Raw genomic sequence first — 15,783 nt, forward strand, 5'->3', positions numbered from 1 at the left:
TCAGGCAGCTGGTGCTCATAGCAAGCCTCACCAGACAGCTTCAGTCCATATCGAATGTACAGGATGGAGTTAAGGGTCTGCAAGGACATCCGATTTCTAAGTTTGCTTTTTACCACACTCATCTGGCTGAATACTCTCTCGACTTCAGCATTCGAGTGTGGCAAAGACAACACAGACACAGCAGCCATGGCAAGTTCTTGAAATGGGTTGATATTAGCTGCATCCCTGAACTTCCAAATCTGACTCCAGAAGCCCAGTGTGTTTTTTGTCTAATTTTATTTACTAAGATGGATGGCACGCCATTGCTAGACAATCTTGTCTATCTCTGCAGGGGAGTAGACAAGGAGCTTGGCTATTTTTTCTATTTCTCCAGGGCTCTTATTGTGCTTTAGAGTTTCCTCCACATTGAAAACTGACATGTACTACAATGCTTCGATGTTGTCCGGCAGTCTCATTCTCAACTCATTAGTGAGGGAGATGGTGAAGGCTACACACCGCTTCGATGTTGTCTGGCAGTCTCATCCTCAACTCATTAGTGAGGGAGATGGTGAAGGCTACACACCGCTTTCGGACATTGTTTTCATCCTCAGGCGCAAGGTGGAGCTCAGCTGCCTTTGACTCAAAAAGGTAACCAAGGTACGGTTTGGGACTGATGTATCCATCTATTGACCCTTTGAGTACATCAACATTTGCCAGTGGATTCAGCACCCTGCTGCTCACAGACTTGATCAGGCTAAAGTAGCTTAAGAGGATCTACTTGCTCTCCCTCAAAAGCCTTGATGGCCAACTGTACCTCACCTAGCACTACCTTCAAAAGAGTCAGATACAATATGTTTTGAGGATCACTGTACCAGGAGTATAAAACCTCAGCCATGTAGCAGTGTTCACTGGACTTGGTGACTGCGAAATGCAGCCTAAGCTCCTCCCACTGGTCCAAAATGCGTGAAACCGCGGGTTCAATGGAGAGCTAACATGTGGCACACACCTTGGTTATCTGTAAAGGTTTCTCACCACAGTTGATGGTCTCATATATGGTCTTGTAGGCCTCCCTGTGCTTTGTAGACACTGAAAACCAGTCTCTCGTACCAAGTACTCCACACTACGGGGGATGATGTCATTGGAAGCATGACTTAAAGCAAGCTGCAGAGAGTGGCACACACAGCAAATAAGAACCAGATATTTGAGGCCATACTCCTCCTTCAGCACTTTATGGACCCCAATGTTAATCTCCATCATAACAGAGGCATTGTCAGTCCCTATCCCCAGGAGTGTCTCTTTTTTAAGACCACTTGTCGAGGAAAGCCACAACAGCACGGGCTATAGATTTGGCATCTCTTCCCTCCAACTCAACAAGCCCCAGAAATGTTGATACAATTGTCTGATTGGTGTCACTAAAGTATCTTATCACAACCCCCAGGTACTTAGAAACACTTACATCTGTGGACTCATTGAGGAGGAGGCTGAAACGCTGGTCACCAACTTTTTCTGAAAGTATGGTGCTAGAACACCATTAATCTTTTGAAGAGGGTAGCAGCAGTGGAGTCTGAGAAAGCAGCTCTACATACTTCTCTAATGTGAACACATGCCAGCATAGAACAGTGAACAGCGATAGCTAATGCCATGGTGGCCTCAGCCTTTTTTAGAGTAATTTTTTTTTAACCATAAATGGCAGCTTGTTTTGGGTGGAACTGTTATAAGGCTTTGCCTTTTGAGTATGTTTTTGAGTTGTCATGTGTTTTTTTTACATCACTAAGTTTGTTGTAGAAATTAGCCTTACAATACTGGCAGTATGCCTGTGTATCACCTCCAATAAACAGCTTCAACCAGCCATTTTCATTCAGGGTTTGATTCCCACTCCTTTCTGTATTTGTGAGTGTACAGTTTAGACTGAGACATGATGAGCTAGCCAGCTAGAAGTTTAGCTTATGTCACAGAGAGGCACACACACAGTGGACAAGGTGAGTAAGTGACTGAGGCTGTGTGAGTCAAATGCAGTGATTTATTTTTGTGCAGTGATTTATTTTAGACAAAGAACATTTTACATTTACATCCCGCCCTGAATGTAAGCCAGAGCGGGATCAGCCAGCGGCAGCTTCCCGCATGTGCGATTCATTTGCAGTCTGGACGCAGAGGGGTGAACATGTCCTGCTCTGACTGCAGCTGGGAAAGACTGCTGCGCAAGGACTGGGCCGCCTGTGACCTCTCCAAAAGTCTCCAATAACACCAGAAAAAGTCGCTAGTCGCTTTTTTGAAAATGTGTCGCTAGAAGGGTCTGAATACTTGCTAAATATAGCGACTAAGTTGCTAAATTGGCAACACTGGTTGGTAGGCAAAAATTATGTGTAGGCCTACTTAAGCGACGGCTGCACTTCAGATACACATGTATGTCGTAGTGGGGGGCATATCTTGTGTTATTCTATAAAACGACAGTTGTTGATGTGTACGGGTAAATTTCAAATACATTTTTGCACATTTGAACAGTAGTAAAAGGACCAATCTAACTTGTTTTATTAGGGCTCTAAAGCAATACTAGTTGTGCTGGCAAGGTTGGTACACTTTATAAAGCAAGTAATACTAAATTGACTGAATAAGACACATTGGTGCAGCTGGCTTCCGGGTTGGATGCGCGCTGTGTTAAGAAGGACACATGACTTTCAACCTTCGTCTCTCCCGAGCCCGTACTGGAATTGTAGCGATGAGACAAGATAGTAGCTACTAACAATTGGATACTACGAAATTGGGGAGAAAAAGGGGTTAAATAAAAATATATTTTACTGAGTTCATATAAGGAAATCAGTCAATTGAAAAAAAATCCATTAGGTCCTAATCTATGGATTTCACATGACTTGGAATACAGATAAACATCTGTGGTTCACAGACACCTTAAAAAAAAGGTAGGGGCGTGGATCAGAAAACCAGTCAGTATCTGGTGCGACCACCATTTTCCTCAGTCAGCGCGATACATCTCCTTCGCATAGAGTTGATCATGCTTTTGGCAGGAACATGAACACACATTGCCCTACATGTCAATCCAGAGCATCCCAAACATGCTCAATGGGTGACATGTTTGGTGAGTATGCAGGCCATGGAAGAACTCAGACATTTTCAGCTTCAAGGAATTGTGTACAGATCCTTGCAACATGGGGCTTATCATGCTGAAACATGAATGGCACGACAATGGGCTCCAGGATCGCATCATGGTATCTCTGTACATTCCAATTGCCATCAATAAAATGCAATTGTGTTCATTGTCTGTAGCTTGTGCCTGCCCATACCATAATCCCACCGCCACCATGGGGCACTCTGCTTAAAACATTGACATCAGCAAACTGCTCTCCCACCCGAAGCCACGCACATGGTCTGTCTGCAGTTGTGAGGCCGGTTGGACGTACTGCCAGATTCTCAAAATTGATGCTTATGGCAGAGAAATTAACATTAAATTCTCTGGCAACAGCTCTGGTGGACATACCTGGAGTCAGCATGCCAATTGCATGCTCCCTCAACTTGAGACATCTGTGGCATTGTGTTGTGTGACACAACTGCATATTTTAGTGGCCTTTTATTGTCCCCAGCACAAGGTGCACCTGTGTCATGATCATGCTGTTTAATCAAATTCTTGATATTCCAGGCCTGTCATGTGAATGGATTATCTTGGCAAAGGAGAAATGCTCACTAACAGGAATGCAATGAAATCCATGCACAAAATCTGAGAAAAATATGCTTTTTGTCCATATTGAAGATTTCTGAGATGTTTTACTTCAGCTCATGAAACATGGGACCAACACTTTACATATTGCGTTTATATTTTTGTTCAGTGTATATTTCCACACTGTGAGCTTGGAATAATACTGTGAAATTGCGAAAATTATTATAATACCCTTTTAGTGTAAGAGCTGTTGGAAAAGATTGCAGCCTGTTTTGGTGGGATGGAGTTTTGGCCTGCCTGGTGACATCACCAGGAGTAAATTAGTTAACCAGACCAATAAGAAAGAGTTCCAACTCTCTCTGCTAATAACAGCTAATTTTTAGTTTTCCCCTCCCCCACACAGACTACTCCCAGACAGTCCTAGCAAAACTCTTGCTTGAAAAATTGCTCTTTGCTAAGAAGCTACATATGTTTATTCACAGTAATCAATCACAGTAAGGTACGTAATTGTTACCCAGAAATTATTTGATATTGAGATAAATACGGCTGCATTGAACCTTTAAAAAAATAACCACCTCTCAGGAGGATACAGACAGCTCAAGAAGTATGATTAGATATGCAGAAAATAAACATATTTTGAACATAGAATTCAGCATAATGTTTAGGGCTCTAGATTGCAGGAAAAATATGTTTCATAGTTTTGGAAAATTCTAAATTCTCCCATCTTCCAGACTGGGGGCTTCCATACTTTGTGCTCCCTCAGATGTTTTGGTGCATGATGCCCCTGATGTGTAGTCTGCTATTGATATCTGTATTATTCTTTTTTATTTTCATTTAACCTTTATTTAACTAGGCAAGTCAATGATGGCCTACCATACGGCCAAAGGCCTCCTGCGGAGACAGGGGCTGGGTTACATATATATATATATATATTTAAAAAATAAAAAGAACATAGGACAAAATACACATCACGACAAGAGAGACAACACTACATAAATAGATACCTAAGACAACAACATAACAAGGTAGCAACACAGCATGGTAGCAACACAGCATGGTAGCAACACAACATGGAAATGCACAAGACATGGTACAAACATTATTGGACACAGACAACAACACAAAGGGCAAGAAGGTAGAGATAACAATACATCACGCAAAGCAGCCACAACTATCAGTAAGAGTGTCCATGATTGAGTCTTTGAATGAAGAGATTGAGATAAAACTGTCCAGTTTGACTGTTTGTTGCAGCTCGTTCCAGTCGCTAGCTGTAGCGAACTGAAAAGATGAGCGACCCAGGGGTGTGTGTGCTTAAGGGTTGACAGAATGTGACTGGCAGAACGGGTTTTGTATGGGGAGGATGAGGGCTGCAGTAGATATCTCAGATAGGAGGGAGTGAGGCCTAATAGGGTTTTTTATAAATAATCAACAACCAGTGTATCTTGCGACGGGTATACAGAGATGACCGGTTTACAGAGGAGTATAGAGTGCAGTGAAGCCTACTTTATTGTATTCTTTAAAAATTATAAACTTAGATGATATGAAATTATATCCGTCACTTTTCCAGACACTCTGCGGAGGCTGAGCTCGGTCAAATCATGATGTCAGTGATATTCAGGTCGGAAAGAAAGAGGTCCGAGTTCCCGAGTTGGATGACTGTTCAAAACGATTTTCCCGGTCGGAGGTAGTTCTCTCCCCCCCGAAGTTCCCAGTTGTTTTGAACGCACTGAAGTCGGAGATTTTCGTGTTCCCAGTTGTTTTGAACGTGGCATTACTGGTTGTTGATGTCATGCTGGCAGTGACGAAAACGTCATGAGCGTCTTACTACCCAACATGGCGGATTTTGATACCATCTATGAGTTAGACGAGGAAGATGAACGTGTAGTGAGTGAAGAACATCTTGTTAAATATTGCCCAGAACCTGTGATTATGCGAGGGGCCGGGCACATCACCGTGTAAGCAATCCAAAGCGCAGTCGTTATGATTCGTTATGTTGTTCTACCTCATCAGCTTGCTAGCTAGCTAGCCTGCCACAACAATGCTATGAAATACAACTTACCACTAGGCCGTGGCAATAACAGTCAGCTGTCTGGTCTTATATTAGGACAAAACTGTTACATTTGTCTTCATTGATGAGGCAAGGGTGATCTATTGTGTAACGTTACCTGCTATTCCTGCTTTATAGTTGACTAGCTAACTTAGTTCGCGTAACTATAGTTGTGCGAACTAGGTAGCTAACGTTAGCTATCTACACTGGTTGCCTGCAAACTAGCCTAACATAGCATCTACTGTAACAAAAATGACAAGCCAACATGACATCTACGGTAACTAGTGAATATTTTGACAGGGCTGGCTTATTCAAATTGTGGTGATGAACCAATACTATTTCCAGCAAGCTTGCTAGCTTCCCATCCATAGATTTAACATTCTGTGTTAAGCTAACGTTACTCCCTGCAAAACTAGAATCCATTTTGGACTTGGCTCTATACATTTATGATATTAAGTTAGCTATGCCCATTGATTTTAGAAAAATATAACTTATAAATGCCTCCTGAGTTTAGTCCAACTGTCCTATGCCATCAGAACGCAAAATAAGCATTGTTTTACTCCAATGTTCGTAAACAATGTAGATAAATGTTAAACACTGTATAACTGCAACACATGGTTAAAACTGTAATTTTGGTATCATGGATGGTCAGTCCTTGCATCCATACCTCTGTCTATGCGTTTGCGAGTCCTTACATTTCCCCAGGCCCATTCCTTAGCTTTTTATCAAAATAGTCAAGTATACTTCCTCTAGTCTCCACAACTGCGTTATGCATATGGTGTATCCTTGTCATCATATTGAATTGTATCAACAGGGGAAGCTATTCACATAATGAAAGAAATTACAGGTTATTCAGGAAATGCATTTTTGTTTTGCTGTCTGTACATTGTAAAGTGTTAGGTACATTTATAGGTATTTATTTGTAGAGAGTACAGTGTCTGTTATTCCATCTCCATAAAAAACCATGCCAGGTTCCCCTTGTGACAGCCCATAGTCACAGTATAGTACTTTATACATGTCCAATGGAAAGTTTGTTTAATCTCTACCATTTTTGTATGTTTCTTTTTGACAGGTTTGGCTTGAGCAACAAATTTGACACGGAGTTTCCCTCAGTACTCACGGGAAAGGTACAGTAACCCAATTCATTAGCATCGTCTCATGCATTTCCCCAAAGCAATGTTTTGTGCTTGCCAAATGATTTGGACTGGGATGCGAATTAAGCAATTTAAGCTATTATGGTGGCACCATTGTTCTATTTGCCCTTTGACAAATCAGACCATCCCTGAATTACCTCTCACGCTTCTTAAGTGCTTTTGATATGATGGAGCAACACACCACGGTGTATCCAAAGCTGAAGTGAAGCTCTGTCAATGAGTAAGCCGTCTTTGGAGCCCAGTTGGTCGGGGACACAGCTCCAGGTGATAAAAGAAGGAAATAAAGACTGTGCCATGCACAAGAAAGGGCAGCTTCCTGGGTCAGACACTCAAACACAAAAAGGCTAAAGGGATAAGAGCAGGCAGAGGGAAGTGCAGGGCAATAAAAAGTCTCTCCAGTATTGTGACCAATGGTGACATGATGGAAGAGGTCACAATTATGATGATTGAAGGGTGCAGATCAGCAGGCCCTTATTCCTATTCTGTTTGCAAAGAGACCTTTGCATCCTGTCATAAAAGATTACGACCCCAGTTTTATGGCGTACAGACCCAGAGAGGAATTAGCATCCATTCATGTTGTTTGGATGGCCGCTGCCACAGGCACTGAGCTTATCTCTCCCTTTAGTCCCTCTCTGCCGTGAATAGACAAGAGATTGGTTAGCAAGTTACAGGCGTACTAGTAAGAGATTTGATCTCTGGATAGCATCTCCAAATATCTAGGCCACCCATTTGTTTTCTAAGGCTCTTTGATCCTGTAGACTACAGTACAGGTTTTATTATAAAAATAAAAATACAAATTTAAAGGAGTTTTTCACGGAAGTGGTTGCCTTTCTCCTACTTTCCCTTTCAGGTGTTTGTTTTTTATTCATATTCCTGAGCGATTAGTGCCTTTTGAGATAGTTTGATTATTTAAAAAATGATCACGGTTTTTGATTTCGGCTTTAAACATTAAATGCATTATGTGGTTTTGAATGCTGTAACAACACAGAATAAAACAATTATGAAGACCCATGATGGTAGTGACTGGCCATTACTGCGTATCACTTATTAGCCATCATTTATTCACTTTAATAAAATATTTTGGTTGTATATATTACATTTTATTTTATTACATTCCAAGTCAACTCATCTCTAAAGAGCTGCTGCCTATGCTGGTGACAAAATCAAATTAAAAAATCACATTTTGTACTTCTTCAAAGTATACTGAACAAAAATATAAATCAACATGTAAAGTGTTGGTACCATGAGCTGAAATAAAAGAACACAGAAATGTTCCATACTCACAAAAAGCTTATTTTTCAAAAATGGTGTGCACAAATTTGTTTACATCCCTGTTAGTGAGTATTTCTCTTTTCCCAAGACAATCCATCTACCTGACAGGTGTGGCATATCAAGAAGCTGATTAAACAGCATGGCAGGTGCACCTTGTGCTGTGGACAATAAAAAGCCACTCTAAAATATGCAGTTTTGTCACACAACACAATGCCACAGATGTCTCACGTTTTGAGGAAGCATGCAATTGGCATGTTGACTGCAGGAATGTCTACCAGAGCTGTTGCCAGAAAATTGAATGTTAATTTCTCTACCATAAGTTGTCACCAAAGTCATTTTAGAGATATGGCAGTACGTCCAACCGGCCTCACAACCGCAGACCACATGTAACCACGCCAGCCCAGGACCTCCACATCCGGCTTCTTTACCTGCGGGATCGTCTGAAACCAGCCTCCCAGACAGCTGATGAAACTTTGGGTTTGCATAACCAAAGAATTTCTGCACAAACTGTCAGAAACAGTCTCAATGAAGCTCATCTGTGTGCTCGTCGTCCTCACCAGGGTCGTGACAGTGGGCAAATGCTAACCTTCGATGGCCACTGGCACTCTGGAGAAGTGTGCTCTTCGCCGATGAATCCCGGTTTCAACTGTAACGGACAGATGGGAGACAGAGTGTATAGTGTCACGAGGGCGAGTGGTTTGCTGATGTCAACGTTGTGAACAGAATGCCCGGTGGTGGTGGGGTTATGGTATGGGCAGGCATAAGCTACGGACAATGAACACAATTGCATTTTATTGATGGTAATTGGAATGCACAGAGATACCATGACAGATCCCGAGGCCCATTGTCGTGCCATTTATTCGCTGCCATCATGTTTAAGCATGATAATACACGGCTCCATGTCGCATTGATTTGTACACAATTCCTGGAAGATGAAAATGTCCCAGTTCTTCCATGGCCTGCATACTCGGACACGTCACCCATTGAGCATGTTTGGGATGTTCTGGATCGACGTGTACGACAGCGTGTTCCAGTTCCCGCCAATATCCAGCAACTTCACACAGCCATTAAAGAGGAGCGGGACAACATTCCACAGGCTACAATCAACAGCCTGATCAACTCTATGCGAAGAAGATGTCGCGCTGCATGAAGCAAATAGTGGTCACACCAGATACGGACAGGTTTTCTGATCCCTGCCCCTACTTAATTTTTTTTAATTTTTTTAAATCTCTGACCAATTGATGCACATCTGTATTCCCAGTCATGTGAAATCCATAAATTAGGGCCTAATGAATTTATTACACTTGACTGATTTCCTTATATGAACTGTAACTCAGTAAAATCTTTGAAATTGCTGCATGCTGCGTTTGCATATTTTTCAGTGTAATTAAGGCATACATTCATGACTGCTGAATGCCAATTATCAGTCATGTCTTTTCAGGTAGAGACCTCACTAAGCAACTGCTCTCTATCCCTCTCAATTGCGCATTCTTCTATCTCTTTTCTCCCCCTTCATGTCTGCCCCTCACTAACCTAATGTACAGTAGCCGGTGTAAAAGAAACACACAGACCAGGCACGCAATGGATTATGGTCATTGTCGTTAATTACCACGAAACTATGAAGAATATTGGCCTGTTGGAAACTACAACTCCCTATTTCATCCCACATTTCGGGCTTGGTCTGATTTAGCTCTGGAGAAACTGCGCATCGAGCTCACAGAAAAAACCTGAACCAAATAGAATTCCAAAAATGTAACCAATATCAGTCAATTAGTTGTTTAATAACTGATATTTTGGTAAATTGCTCAGCACTATTGCTTCAGATGAAAAACTATTTTAAGCTCAAATGATTGAAAACAATTATGAGCTGATTTGTCTCAAAGAGAGAATTACCAATAAGATAAAAACTATACCAATTACAACCACATTTCCTCTGTCTGACATTTCCTATCCACTCCTTCCTCCCTTCCCCTGCTTCTTCTCCAGGTGGCTCCAGAGGAGTTTAAAACCAGTATCAGCAGAGTGAACGCTTGCTTGAAGAAGAACTTGCCTGTCAATGTGAAGTGGCTTCTTTGCGGCTGCCTGTGCTGTTGCTGTACGGTGGGCTTCAGTCTGTGGCCCGTTATATGCCTCAACAAGAGAGTAAGTCTCAATCAGCCCTCGTGTGATGTCTGCTGCACAGTCCCACTCTACATAAGTCAGCAGGCCCACTCATTACTCATGGGCTAGTTTACAAATCCAGCCGTATTGGTCTTAAGCAGGCAATAACAACTTGTGTGTAAAAATGATACATTGCACCATTGAAGGCCTGTCCAGCTGAAGGGTACGCCACTGAAAGGTGGTGCCTCGACCCAGTGTTATTGTGAAGTGGAAATGACAAGCTGGTAAAAGGAGTTCAGTCCATAAATGTCTCTTTGTCATATAATACTGTGGTTGCTGTTATTGTCATTTGTAAAAGAGTGTGAAGTCAAGGTAATTACTAGAAAACATTTCAATGTTGTATGTGCTCCTTTACAAACAGGCGAGAAGATCTATTCAGAAGTTGTTAGAATGGGAAAACAACCGGTTATATCACAAGGTAAGAACAAATGGAATATTAGCACCTGTCTGAAAGACCATAACAGTTCCGTCAGTTGTGAAGCAATCGTTAATGGTGAAACAGCAACGTCCATTTGCGATAGAAGAGCACAATATGTACTACACACCTTTTTTTTTATTTTTACCATGCTGGACGACGCTCCCTCAGCTTGGAAACAAAAACAACAACAGTGGGGTGGGATGGCCAGTAGCGCTGTTTCCCCCTACTGCGCATTCCATCTTTAAGCGATGTTAAAGTAGCAGGTTTCTGATGGATAATGGTCGTTAACTCATGTAAACTTGAACCCTTAAAACAAATTTCCCTCTAAGCTATACATTTTCATACTGGTCCCCCGTGGGAATCGAACTCACAACCCTGGCGTTGCAAGCGCCATGATCTACCGACTGAGCCACCTGGGACCGTTATATTATTTTATACAAATACAATTGCTCAAAGAAAGAGATTTTGTTTAGCAAGTAAATAAACATTGTTATCAATACTCCAGCACCCTCACCTTGTGAGGATAACGAGTCTATTTCTAAAATGTTTTATGATATCTGAGTATACATTGGGAGGGGTCTTAGACCATTCCTCCATACAGAATCTTTCCAGATCCTTGAAATCCTTCGTCTGTGCTTATGGACTGCTCTCTTCAATTCAAACCACCGATTTTCTTTAATGTGGTACAAGTTTGGAGACTGGCCATTGCAAAATGTTGATTTTGTGGTCAATGAACCATTTCTTTGTGAATTCTGATTAGTGTTGGGGTTGTTTTCTTACTGGAAGATCTACCTCCTGGCAGAGGCAAACAGGTTTTTGTCTAAAATGTCCTGGTACTTGGTAAAGTTCTTGACGCCATTGGCCTTTAACAAGGACCAGTGGAAGCAATACAGCCCAATACCATATTTTACAGTAAGCATGGGGTCATTTTCTACATATGCTTCTGTTTTTCAACACAAAACCCACCACTGGTGTGCGTGGCCAAAGAGCTCTATTTTCCTGTTATCTGACCATGGCACCGGTTCTAATTCAAGTGCCAATGCTGTTTATCAAACCCCAGGCGGTCTATGGTCAGATGATATGAAAATAGAGCTCTTTGGCCACGCATACCAGTGGTGGGCTGGGTGTTGAAAAAAACGGAAGCATATGCAGAAAATAACCTCATACCTACTGTGAGATGTGGTGGTGGTGCATCAAAATCCACAAAGAAATGGTTAATTGACATTTTTCAATTGCCATCTGTCTCCAAACTTGTACCCCATTGAAAATCGGTGGTTTGAATTGAAGAGGGCAGTTCATAAGCACTGATGAAGGATATCAAGGATCTGGAAAGATTCTGTATGGAGGAATGGTCTAAGACCCCTCCTACTGTGCTCTCCAATCTCATAACATTTTAGAAAAAGGCTCAGGGTCATTATCCTCGCAAGGGGACGGTGCTGAAGTACTGAAAACGTATGCCTATATTCTGACCCTTATCTTTTTTAGAATTTTTGTATTACTTCTTTAACAAATCTATTTAATTGAGCATATTAGTATAAAATAATTGAATCTTCAAATGTTTTCAGTGCACAATTTTTTTTAACCTTTATTTAACTAGGCAAGTCAGTTAAGAACAAATTCTTATTTTCAATGACAGCCTAGGAACAGTGGGTTTGTTCAGGGGCAGAACGACAGATTTTTTACCTTGTCAGCTCAGGGATTTTTTGATCTTGCAACCTTTCGGTTACTAGTCCAACGCTCTAACCACTAGGCTACCTGCTAAGTATTTGTATTATTTATTTTATAAAGTATATTTTGCTAATCTTTGTCAAGGTTGCCAATATTTATGACCCACACTGTAGTTTGAAAGCCTTTCCTAAATTCCCCTCACACTAGGGGAGATCTGACAGATTAGCTACCCAGACAGTATGTGGGTGTCTGTGCGTGTGCGCTGTTATGTCTGTCCTTACTTTCACCTCTTCTCTTTAGCTGGGCCTGCACTGGAAACTCAGCAAAAGGAAATGTGAAAGCAGCAATATGATGGAATATGTAAGTATAACCCATTCATGTTCCCCTAAAACAGAATATGATTCTTGCCAACATATGGAGTATTACAAGTCTCAGATCATAAGATGCAAAATATATGGTAATTTATGCACTGTACAATAGAGCAGGGCCTACTGGAAAGATTCAATTCTCAAAAAGAAAAGTGTGAAATGAATAAGTGTTTTCCCTCCACAGGTAATTCTTATAGAATTCTTACCCAAATATCCTATATTCCGACCGGACTGAGCTGAGGTGGCTGTTGGGAGACCTGCAGTGTGACCCTTGACTCCTATCCGTAGTGCCTTGTATATATGTTGAAATGAGGGTCTGCACCGGTGTAGAGATGTCCCTTACCATCTCCCAGTACCTTGTACAATAGAAATTGCAACACTGTCACTTTGCTTTAGAGCAGATTTTGTAGGGCAGATTTTGCACAGTTCCTTTCAAAGTAGAAAAATGCCCCCTTTTTGTTGTGTGTAATACAAGTAGTGATTGAACAAAAATATACTGTTGAAAAGTGCATTTAGCCCAAAGAGCCATCATTAATCGAGGCCATGTATCGTATCAGTATTGGACACCTAGAGCATCATCGCCTTATGTAAAACAATAAAGGATGTTATATATATATATATATATATATATATAAAAGACAGGAGGAGACCAGCATTTTGTAGCCCACCAAGTTCAAATTCTGGTTATTGGGTTTAATTTCCTCAAATCAATTCTTCTTTGAAACAATAAGTAGATGTGATGCTTGAATTTGCCTAACATACTATTTAACAGCATCATGTTTTTTCTTTACTTTGGAAATGACCCCTCTGTACAGGAGAATTGAAACGAACCTGTAAATATGTTAGGATAAACTGTACAGTGGTACGCTGTTGTTTACGTTGTGATTTAGATCTTTGATTTGTTTTGTCAAGAAAGTGCTGTACCATAGTTTTGTTTATGAAAGATGTCTCTTACCAGTTTATATGGGCCTGTTTACCTAGTAAGCCATATAATTTACAATGTATGTGATGCCAGAGTTAGGACAGAAAATTGCACTTAAGCTCGTCAAAATGTCATGATTTCAGAGGATGGTCAAACTGAGGTTCTGAGTAATTTTACACTGACACTAGTGATGCATGTTATTTGTGTGGTTTTGCCAACTAAAGAAAAAAAGGTTAAAAAGTGTCATCCAGTTTAACGTGAGATGGCTACTTTATGATGTATTGCTGGAAACAAAGACTCCAACTTGGCACTTCCATGTCAAAATGGGGTTTTTTGTCTATCTTTTTGTTGCAGCTTTGTCTTTGTTCATTTTATAGTTTTGTATTTTCCTATAATGTGTTTTGTCCTTGTTGTTAAAAACACACATTACAGCCTAGAGAACGTGACATATTGAAATAAATGTTTCCTTAGTTATTCATTTTGTCCAGCGTTAGTGCACTATTCAATCCGCATCGCTGAAGTTCAGCTTCACAGCGTGATTGACATTTCAAGGCAATGTTCCCGCTTTAGTGAGGACAGCGTTCACGGTAAACGCTGCATATGTCAGCTCAATCGGATATGAGCTTTGAATTTCTATCACTGAATCTGTAAGGCCTTAGTGTTGTGTCCTTCACTTGTAGCTGAGAGTTTTGCTGTGTTACAATGCCACTGGAATGTTAGGTGAACCACAGTCAGGGAACTGTGTGTACTTGTTAAGGTTGACATGCTCACTTGTATTGGCCCTGTTACAGAGTACTTGTAAATGTTTGTCATGACAACTCAATCCCTATGGAAAGCTGAAATAAATTGTTGATTTTGAATTTTCTCCCAGAGTCTTGAAGTTGGTCCAACTGAAAACCACATGCTAACTGTTGACATGCTTCAGTATCATTTAAGTTATACAGACCATCTTATTTGTGGTAATGTACTTTACCCACAGCCTGCTACTGAAACCTGACAATTTGTCATGTTTAACAAGGTGCTGAATCATTAACTTAACAAGATGGCCTGTAATGACTTGACACATTTGGAATACTATTACCATAAATAGCTAGCCCTTTCAGGGAATGGAACTGCGGCCCCTGAGTTTGTAGACAAAATCTAATAGGTTACTATATCACTACCCCCATACATACACTGGAGTGGTGGGTTGTTTTATAGACCCTCTTTGTTCTTGGATTTATTGTTCACATTGTCCTGTTGAAGTTGGGATGAAGAAATCGGGTCTAGAGTGCTCAACTGGACCTCAAAGCCAGAACGAACCACTGCATTTCTTTCATTGTTCCTCTCTAATCAGGGACTGATTTAGACCTGGGAAACCAGGTGAGTGCAATTAATTATCATGTAGAACAGAACCAGCAGGATCCGGACCTCACAGGGTAAGAGTTTAATACCCCTGGTCTACAGGATCAAGGGAGGTTGTCTTACTTTACTTTTCTATCACTACTGTATTAAGTACCCCTCCAATCTAATGGAGTACCACTTTGGGTTGTGTAAATTGTATTATCCTTTGCGAAAGCCTCATATTAATGTCAAAGATCATACACAATCAATTGAGGGGAGTTTAGACAGTAAGTAACCATGCGGAGAGGTGGAGATGGGTGAATGGGCCTTTCCTTCCGTGTCCTCCAGAGGGCAGACTGACACACCATGAGAGATGAGCTATGAGTGTGTAGTAGTGTACAACGGGTCTAACCATTTTGGATTCATTTAATTCTTGGTTCAATCTCTGTCACATCTCAGCTAAATGGTCTCTTTGAATAAAACCAGACCCTTATTATATATTTCCAATTTTCCTTATCCCAGTATGAGACGAAGAAGTGTGGTCCAATATTCATCCACAAACACGATTCTAAAGTATCACACATTGAGTGTTGAAGTCAATTTCTTGTACATTCTATCACATTACTTGTGGGAAAAGAGATGGATTGATTTTGCTATGGTCCTGCAGCATCATCTAACCAAGAATTGTGGTCTCAGTTAAACTGAAATGCTTGCATTTTAGGTATTCAATGATTGAAAGCTAAGGGAGTAACTGTTTCTGCTGGTGTCTAAGTATGCCTACACAACAGCTGTTTCTCAACATACT

The 15,783-nt window shown here is 41.0% G+C and overlaps 1 protein-coding gene across 1 annotated transcript; it reads left to right on the plus strand.

Annotated features, from left to right (window-relative positions):
• Positions 1–5,458: 5,458 nt before the first annotated feature.
• On the plus strand, positions 5,459–14,512 carry LOC139366242 (cysteine-rich hydrophobic domain 1). Its single transcript, XM_071103508.1, has 6 exons — positions 5,459–5,601; positions 6,766–6,820; positions 10,106–10,261; positions 10,641–10,697; positions 12,666–12,725; positions 12,918–14,512. Exons 1-6 carry the CDS (start codon positions 5,459–5,461, stop codon positions 12,966–12,968), a joined length of 522 nt encoding a protein of 173 aa, XP_070959609.1. The 3' UTR covers positions 12,969–14,512.
• The last annotated feature ends 1,271 nt before the right edge of the window (positions 14,513–15,783 follow it).

This window comes from Oncorhynchus clarkii, chromosome 14 (genome assembly GCF_045791955.1).
Source record: "Oncorhynchus clarkii lewisi isolate Uvic-CL-2024 chromosome 14, UVic_Ocla_1.0, whole genome shotgun sequence".
Lineage (NCBI taxonomy): Eukaryota > Metazoa > Chordata > Actinopteri > Salmoniformes > Salmonidae > Oncorhynchus > Oncorhynchus clarkii.

Coding starts and splice junctions, on each gene's coding strand:
- LOC139366242 (XM_071103508.1), top strand. CDS start 5,459: ATGAGCGTCTTACTACCCAACATGGCGGATTTTGATACCATCTATGAG. Junction 5,602..6,765: donor GGGGCCGGGCACATCACCGT/GTAAGCAATCCA, acceptor TCTTTTTGACAG/GTTTGGCTTGAGCAACAAAT. Junction 10,262..10,640: donor TTATATGCCTCAACAAGAGA/GTAAGTCTCAAT, acceptor CTTTACAAACAG/GCGAGAAGATCTATTCAGAA.